This window comes from Physeter macrocephalus, chromosome 2, assembly GCF_002837175.3.
Source record: "Physeter macrocephalus isolate SW-GA chromosome 2, ASM283717v5, whole genome shotgun sequence".
In the NCBI taxonomy this organism is placed as follows: domain Eukaryota; kingdom Metazoa; phylum Chordata; class Mammalia; order Artiodactyla; family Physeteridae; genus Physeter; species Physeter macrocephalus.
In genome coordinates this window covers 18,391,016-18,399,870 of record NC_041215.1, presented here as the reverse complement: position 1 = coordinate 18,399,870, position 8,855 = coordinate 18,391,016, and the positions used below count along the sequence as shown (strand labels likewise).

Here is an 8,855-nt window from a genome sequence, read left to right as displayed (position 1 = left end):
AACGGGAGAGGCCACAACAGTGAGAGGCCCGCGTACCAAAAAAAAAAAAAAAAAAAAAAAATATATATATATATATATATATATATCTGAGGGACTTCCCTGGTGGTCAAGCGGGATCTTCCTCGCTGCGGTGCGCGGGCTTCTCTCTAGTTGTGGCGCAAGGGCTCCAGAGCACATGGGCTCAGTAGTTGTGGCGCCAGGGCTTAATTGTCCCATAGCATATGGGATATTAGTTCCCCAACCAGGGATCGAACCTGCATCCCTTGTATTGGAAGGCAGATTCCTAACCACTAGACCACCAGGGAAGTCCCTAAGATTTATTTTTTTTTAGACATAATGCTATCGTGCACTTAATAAACTACAGTAGAGTGTAAATGTGACTTTTATATGTACTGGAAAACCAAAGAAAAATTGGCGACTCGTGATATTCTCTTTATTGATTGATCCACTGACTGATTTTGATATTTGCTTTACTGCAGTGGTTCACAACCAAATGTGCAATATCTCTGAGGTATGATGTACTTCTTTTTCAGTATTCTTTCTGTATGGAATACTTTTTCTTTTTTCTTTCTTTTTTTTTTTTTTTTTTGGCTGCACCACGCGGCATGCAGGATCTTAGTTCCCCGACCAAGGATCGAACCCGTGCCCCCTACAGTGGACGTGTGGAGTCTTAACCACTGGACCACCAGGGAAGTCCCTGGAACACTTTTTCTTAGACATCAAGTGTGTATTATTTTTTTCTAAAAATCAGGAATTTTCCAAGGAATAATAAAAGGGGGCCCAGGGAAGCATAGGGCAGTGGGGAGGAAGCCTGAGTCCAAGGCTGAATGGAAAAATGTCCCCGAGCCCTTCGTTTGGTCCCTTTCATGGCACGAACGTTCTTTCCACATCCAGAATCTCCACAGGACAGCAGCCAAGACGAGGGCAGAAGCAACCCCTGCAAAAGGCATAAGGAGGAGAGTGTGGACGTGCAGGGTGTGCCATCCCTTGGAAATTCAACAGCAGCATCGGGGATTCACTGGATGTCACACGTGGCATTCCACTTCTCAGTATTCTTCATAAGAGCCACAAATACACGTCCACGAAAGGCCACGCATTAGAGTATGTACGTAGTAGATTTATTCACAATGGCCAAAACTGGCAACAATTTGAATTAGTTTCTGCCGTAACAAAATACCACAGACTGAATGGCTGATAAACAACAGAATTTTATTTTCTCACAGTTCTGGAGGCTGGGGGTCTGAGATCAAAATGTCATTCTGAGGCCTCTCTCTACCTGGCTTGTGGATGGCTGTTTTCTCCCTGTGTCTTCACATCATCCTTATAAGGACACCAGTCATATTGGTTTGGGCCCACCCTAATGAGCTCATTTTACTTATCTATTTTTTAAAATATAGTTAAGTATAGTTGACTTACAGTATTGTGCTAATTTCAGGTGTACAGCAAAGAGAGAGGGAGGGAGGGAGGGAGGGAGAGCATGGCTCACGGGCCTAGCCGCTCCGCGGCATGTGGGATCTTCCCAGACCGGGGCACGAACCCGTGTCCCCCGCATCGGCAGGCGGACTCTCAACCACTGTGCCACCAGGGAAGCCCAAATGTACTTCTTAGGACCTCAGTTTCCTCACCAATTCTATGGGGGCTACTCCATATACTGCTGACACATTCAACGAGATGCACGGGACATTCTAAAGGCTAACAGCCATTCTTTTTTCCCCATTATATTACTGTAAGCCTCCAAGACTGATGGAATTTTTACGGATACAAAGGAAACTGAAGAGCACAGGGTCAAAGACTTCAGACAAACGTCATGCCTTGAACTGAACTGACTAAAGTGTTGAAAAAGTCAGAGAATAGCTTTAAATTTTCATCAATGAGAAAAACAGCTACCATTTCTTGGGAATTCTCTGGCAGTCCAGTGGTTAGGACTCGGTGCTTTCACTGCCGAGGGCCTAGGTTCAATCCCTGGTCAGGGAACTAAGATTCCACAAGCCACATGGTGTGGCCGATCAATCAATCAATCAATAAATAAGATTCTGCTGTTTAAAAAAAAAAAAGCTACCGTTTCTTGAGTGTTGACTGGATACCAGGCACTGCTAAGAATGTTATATGCATCAGCTAATTTAATCCTCACAACAATGCTAGATGTTAGCACTATTATTCAACCTCATTTTCATAGATGAGAAAACTAAGAAGTTAAATAACTTGCTGAGATCACAAAGGCAGAGCTGGACTCAGCTTGTGTTTTTAGCACTGCTACACTGCCCCTCATTTAAAACAAACAAACAAAGAAAAAATCAGTCACTGTGTCATTCAGGGGTTCTACAATGTACAGCATGTAGACCTTATACATTGTTTGCTGCTTATTAGTAAAAAAAAAGAAACTACAGTACATTTCCTATTTTTTCTTAATATTTATTTATTTGGCTGCATCAGGTCTTAGCTGCCGCGCACAGTCTTCTCTCTAGTTGTGGCGTGCAGGTTCCAGAGCACACAGACTTGGTTGCCCCTTGGCACGTGGGACCTCAGTTCCCAGACCAGGGATCAGACCCGCGTCTCCTGCATTGGAAGGTGTATTCTTAACCACTGGACCACCAGGGATGTCCCTCCTTTCTTTTCCTAGACCTAAACCTGATCATTTAAAAGGCAGAGAAATTCTGAAATAACATCCTGTGATCTCTGAGTTTTCCAAGACACTCAAAGAAACAGGATCTCACATTTAGCCACACACTATCCTTAAAGCAAAAATTAAATACCAGAAAGAAAAAAAAACCTTTGTTAAAAACATCTAAGTCCACCTCTCAGCTTGTTTTGTCAAGTAAAGTTACCTTAATATTTACAAGCTAAAAACTCAATATTCTTTTGACTAAACGAAGATAAAACTAGAGTCGATCCCTGCAAACCTACGCTATACTACGCGCAAACTACGTAGCCAGTTTCTAATCTGTTGTATATTTACCCATAAACGGAACCGGAAAAGCTGATTACTTTCTCTATAAATGAATGGTCATCCCTACAGAACAGATTCTGAGCCCGCATGTGTGTAGTTCAACCCCTCACTCAGGTCAACATAACGACCTTGGAAGGTTTATGGACTCACCAATACTCGGTCTCCAATTTTGAGCTCTCTTTCTCCTTTCTTGATTGAGGCAGCCTCCGAAAGGTTGGAAATAGATTCACCGGTGGTTTCTGTAAGGTTGCTGATCTGAGGCGTAGCTGAAGGTCCCTTTGCGGTTGGCTGGGGCGATTTTTGGGAAATATTTGAGGGGGTGGCTGGGGAAGAGGACACCATGCTGGCTGTCGAAGTGGACAGAGGCGAAGTCGCTCTGGAAGCATGAGTTGTCTGCAGGCCGTCGGCTTCGTCTTCTGCCTGCACCTTCCTCGTCAACTTTGAAGGTCGGGTGAATATGCCGTTTAAAGACTCACACTGGAAATACCGACCGAATTCCTGCCACTGAACCATCGTTCTTGCCTATGGGTTCATCTAAAACGATCCCGGCCCATTGGCCTGGTGCAAACTGGGTTTCTCCCAGGAACTGGATAAATCCAGGCTTCTTCCCATTCTTTTTAAAATATAGTTAAGTATAGTTGACTTACAGTATTGTGCTAATTCCAGGTGTACAGCAAAGAGAGAGGGAGGGAGGGAGGGAGGGAGAGGGACAGAGGAGGGGGGGTCCCTCCCCCTCCCCTCCCCTCCCCTCCCCACTGCTTTCTCTTCTTTCTGCTTCAACAACCACCAGGCGCCTTTTAGATCAGCCCTGAAGTCAACGTTGATGCCTGGACGGCCTGACCTCCCCGCCGACTTCCAGCCCGGGACCACCGCTGAGAGATGACGTCTGCGGGGCCCTGGGCGTTGGGCTGCACAGGCACCTCCTCTGACGCCCAATCTCTCCTCCTTTATGAGGCAGCCGCCAGCTCCCCTCCCTGACTCCCCAAGAATTTGAGCCTTTTTCATATGTGTCGATAATGCCATGAACTACTATTTAACTTTTCCACGAGGACCCGTCTCCCAAAATGCAGTAGTTTTCAGCCTTGGCTGCACTAGAGAACCTCCAGGGAAGGGAGAGACGTCTCTCCCTCTCTCACTCTCCCTCTCCCTCTGGGGTGATGCCCGATGAGGTCAGACACGCAGATGGCCCCCCATCCCCTCTCTGTGCCTTGCGTGGCGTCTGGGTCTTCGCTCATCTAACACACGCACTGTCCCCGTGAGCACGTCACCGCCCTCCTGCACTTGGGACACCGGCCAACACTTCAGCTCTATGCTCGGAGCCGTGTTGAGCAGAGAAAGCACCCCGAAAACACAAAAATGCACACATCGGGGCATTCAGCAGACCGTGAGACTTGACATTCAGACATCGGGTCCTGCATGGACACTTGTGTTTGGTCCATACCGCGTGTGGCTGCAGTCTGTGCTTCTCCTGTTTCACACCTTCGGTAGATGGAGGCTGTGCATGAGCCCTTCATCCTCCCCGCAGACACCACTGGTGCTTGCTAGGCCTCGCGGGGGATGCGGGGGAGCACGGGGGACAGTCCTGGGTCCCCACCTTCTTGGGCTGCACACAGGCCATGTTGGTCCTGTGGTGACTGGGGGCTCCCAGGAGAATCCCACCGCAGAACCGGAGAGGTGGCCCCAGAGAAGGTGGCGTACGCCTGGGGCCAGGCCTCACCAGCGAGCCACGGGCCACCTGCAGCAACAGGTGTCTCACCTTCCAGGGGCTGGGTGTTCGGGCTCCGTAGGGATGAGCTGCTGTCTGCACGGCAGCCGAGTTTGTATTGTTGAGCCCGGGGAGGCCCACTGGTGGCTCCCCGAGAGCCTGGCCGCATTGCTTCCTGCCTTTGGCCTTAGAGCCCGTCACGGTTCATGCCGTTTCTGGTTCCGAAAGGACCTGTGTTTATAAAGACCACGTGTTAGGACAGCACCAAAGTGTCTAGAAATCCGGGCCAGAAGGAGGAGAGACGGGGATTGGCTATGCCCGCCAGCGGCCTGAGAGCCCTGCCCGCCCACGGAGACCTGGCCCGGGGCCCCACGGGGAGGGCGTGGCCCACGGTCCCCAGCGCCTTCCCTCTCTGGGTTCCAGGAGAACTGCGCGATCCGCGGGGAGCTGGTGAGGCTGCAGGCCCAGAAGTCCCACCTGCTGGGGTTCAGCACGTGTGCCGACTCCGTTCTGGAGACGAACAAGGCCAAGACCAGCCAGGTGGTGGCCACTTTCCTAGGTAACCCCGCCTCCCCCTGAGTCCCAGTGGATGCATCAGCTAATTTAATCCTCACAACAATGCTAGATGTTAGCACTATTATTCAACCTCATTTTCATAGATGAGAAAACTAAGAAGTTAAATAACTTGCTGAGATCACAAAGGCAGAGCTGGACTCAGCTTGTGTTTTTAGCACTGCTACACTGCCCCTCATTTAAAACAAACAAACAAAGAAAAAATCAGTCACTGTGTCATTCAGGGGTTCTACAATGTACAGCATGTAGACCTTATACATTGTTTGCTGCTTATTAGTAAAAAAAAAGAAACTACAGTACATTTCCTATTTTTTCTTAATATTTATTTATTTGGCTGCATCAGGTCTTAGCTGCCGCGCACAGTCTTCTCTCTAGTTGTGGCGTGCAGGTTCCAGAGCACACAGACTTGGTTGCCCCTTGGCACGTGGGACCTCAGTTCCCAGACCAGGGATCAGACCCGCGTCTCCTGCATTGGAAGGTGTATTCTTAACCACTGGACCACCAGGGATGTCCCTCCTTTCTTTTCCTAGACCTAAACCTGATCATTTAAAAGGCAGAGAAATTCTGAAATAACATCCTGTGATCTCTGAGTTTTCCAAGACACTCAAAGAAACAGGATCTCACATTTAGCCACACACTATCCTTAAAGCAAAAATTAAATACCAGAAAGAAAAAAAAACCTTTGTTAAAAACATCTAAGTCCACCTCTCAGCTTGTTTTGTCAAGTAAAGTTACCTTAATATTTACAAGCTAAAAACTCAATATTCTTTTGACTAAACGAAGATAAAACTAGAGTCGATCCCTGCAAACCTACGCTATACTACGCGCAAACTACGTAGCCAGTTTCTAATCTGTTGTATATTTACCCATAAACGGAACCGGAAAAGCTGATTACTTTCTCTATAAATGAATGGTCATCCCTACAGAACAGATTCTGAGCCCGCATGTGTGTAGTTCAACCCCTCACTCAGGTCAACATAACGACCTTGGAAGGTTTATGGACTCACCAATACTCGGTCTCCAATTTTGAGCTCTCTTTCTCCTTTCTTGATTGAGCCAGCCTCCGAAAGGTTGGAAATAGATTCACTGGTGGTTTTTGTAAGGTTGCTGATCTGAGACGTAGCTGAAGGTTCCTTTGCGGTTGGCTGGGGTGATTTATGGGGAATACTTGAGGGGGTGGCTGGGGAAGAGGACACCATGCTGGCTGTCGAAGTGGACAGAGGCGAAGTCGCTCTGGAAGCATGAGTTGTCTGCAGGCCGTCGGCTTCATCTTCTGCCTGCACCTTCCTCGTCAACTTTGAAGGTCGGGTGAATATGCCCTTTAAAGGCTCACACTGGAAATACCGAATTCCTGCCACTGAACCATCGTTCTTGCCTATGGGTTCATCTAAAACGATCCCGGCCCATTGGCCTGGTGCAAACTGGGTTTCTCCCAGGAACTGGATAAATCCAGGCTTCTTCCCATTCACCCAAACTCGCTCCCCAACTCGAAAATCATCCACAAACTCCTCTTGTGTCTCAGCACACGGCCTGCTTCAGCCTGCAGCCGGGCTGCCTGCACCAGGATGGGAGCCGCCAGATCGCCATCGCGGCCACGGTGGCCAACTTCACCAAGCCCACGCCCGACCCGCCCTTCCTGCTGCAGCACGATGAGCTGGAGACCTATTTCCACGAGTTCCAGCACGGGATGCGCGCCAGCTCTGCTCCCAGGTGGGTGCGGGCCCGGGGGCTGCAGGCAGGGGGCTGGGAGGGCCCGGGCGCGCGTGGTCCTCAGGCAGGCCCTCGCCACGGGATTCTTCTGCTGACGTCACCCCACACGTGGCAACGCCCTCAGGGTCAGCTTCCATCATCAAACCCCACACACTCGGTGATTAAACCATGGAAATGGATGTCCTCGAGGCTCTGGAGGCTGGAAGACCCAGATCAAGGTGTCAGGGCTGGTTCCCTACATGTTAAACACATGTACTCAAGAGTTGCCTTTAAAAAAGACGAAAGAAAGGAACGTGGCCTGCAAGTCTGGTGACAGCCTTTGATGAGAACCAGAGGGAAGGCTCTGGGGCCGGGAGCGCCGCGCCCCGTGAGGCCCTGGGGCTGCTGCCCGGTCTCGGTGGAGGCTCAGCAAGTCCCAGTGACTTCCCCACGGGTGGGGCCCCCAGCTGAGCATCTGGGCCCAGGACCCACTGCTCCTTCAGTCTTCCTGCCGTCAGCCCTTCGTCCTGAGAGCGATGCTCTCACAGGCTGCACCGGAGCACGTGGGGACAGTTTACTGAGCCGGGCAGCCGTCACTACTGCCCTGTGTTGGAACATCAGGCGGACCTTGACTGGACGTGGTGCTGCCTGAGACCCCACTGTGTCAGCTCTTGGGGGTCGCCTTCCCGGACCCTTCATTCTGCCTCGAGGGACGCGGGGTGGGGGGCGGCTGGGGGGCCGTCCCAGGGACATAGCTGAGCCTCTCCCCTCCGCCCACAGATGAGCTGGCCCAGAAGCTGAAGCCCCTCGGGGAGCAGGGGCGGCCGTGATCCTGGAGCTAAAGAAGGCCGAGCGCCAGAGGCGGGGCCTGCACTTTGACGGCCCCATCAACGCCTGGGACCTGCGCTACTACATGAACAAGGAGGAGGAGACGCGCTACGGCGTGGACCAGTACCTGCCCAAGGAGTCCTTCCCCATGCAGGTGGTCATGCGCGGGCTGCTGGGCATCTCCCAGGAGCTGCTGGGGCTGACCTTCGACCTGCAGGAGGGCACCAACGTGTGTCACGAAGATGTGACGCTCTACATGGTCCGGGACGCGGCCTCGGGCAAGGTCCTCCATCGGCAAGTTCTACCTGGACCTCTACCTTCGGTGCGTGCATGGGGGAACCTGTCGGCCGTGGGCCGGGGCTCCTCTGCGGAAGCTGGGCCTCACCCCGCATCCCTCCCCAGGGAAGGGAAGTCCGAGTTTGTATTGTTTGTATTTTTTGTTTAATATTTATTTATTTGGCTGCATCGGGTCTTAGTTGCGGCGCACAGTCTTCTCTCTAGTTGTGGCGCGCAGGCTCCGGAGCGCACGGACTTGGTTGCCCCTCGGCATGTGGGATCTCAGTTCCCGGACCAGGGATCAAACCCGCGTCTCCAATACTCGGTCTCCAATTCTGAGCTCTCTTTCTCCTTTCTTGATTGAGGCAGCCTCCGAAAGGTTGGAAATAGATTCACCGGTGGTTTCTGTAAGGTTGCTGATCTGAGGCGTAGCTGAAGGTCCCTTTGCGGTTGGCTGGGGCGATTTATGGGGAATATTTGAGGGGGTGGCTGGGGAAGAGGACACCATGCTGGCTGTCGAAGTGGACAGAGGCGAAGTCGCTCTGGAAGCATGAGTTGTCTGCAGGCCGTCGGCTTCGTCTTCTGCCTGCACCTTCCTCGTCAACTTTGAAGGTCGGGTGAATATGCCGTTTAAAGACTCACACTGGAAATACCGACCGAATTCCTGCCACTGAACCATCGTTCTTGCCTATGGGTTCATCTAAAACGATCCCGGCCCATTGGCCTGGTGCAAACTGGGTTTCTCCCAGGAACTGGATAAATCCAGGCTTCTTCCCATTCACCCAAACTCGCTCCCCAACTCGAAAATCATCCACAAACTCCTCTTGTGTCTCAGCA

At 51.1% G+C, this 8,855-nt stretch overlaps 1 protein-coding gene and 1 pseudogene across 1 annotated transcript; both read right to left on the bottom strand.

The window, feature by feature from the left end:
* Nucleotides 1-5,546: 5,546 nt before the first annotated feature.
* Nucleotides 5,547-6,812, bottom strand: LOC114487095 (CAP-Gly domain-containing linker protein 1-like). Its single transcript, XM_028495281.2, has 3 exons — nucleotides 6,802-6,812; nucleotides 6,233-6,755; nucleotides 5,547-5,691 (listed from the first exon to the last, which is right to left on the bottom strand). The coding sequence occupies exons 1-3, from the start codon at nucleotides 6,810-6,812 to the stop codon at nucleotides 5,677-5,679; spliced, it is 549 nt and encodes a 182-aa protein (XP_028351082.1). The 3' UTR covers nucleotides 5,547-5,676.
* Nucleotides 6,813-8,319: 1,507 nt separating this feature from the next.
* The window catches only part of LOC114487093 (CAP-Gly domain-containing linker protein 1-like), a 2,612-nt pseudogene continuing 2,076 nt past the window's right edge, over nucleotides 8,320-8,855 (bottom strand).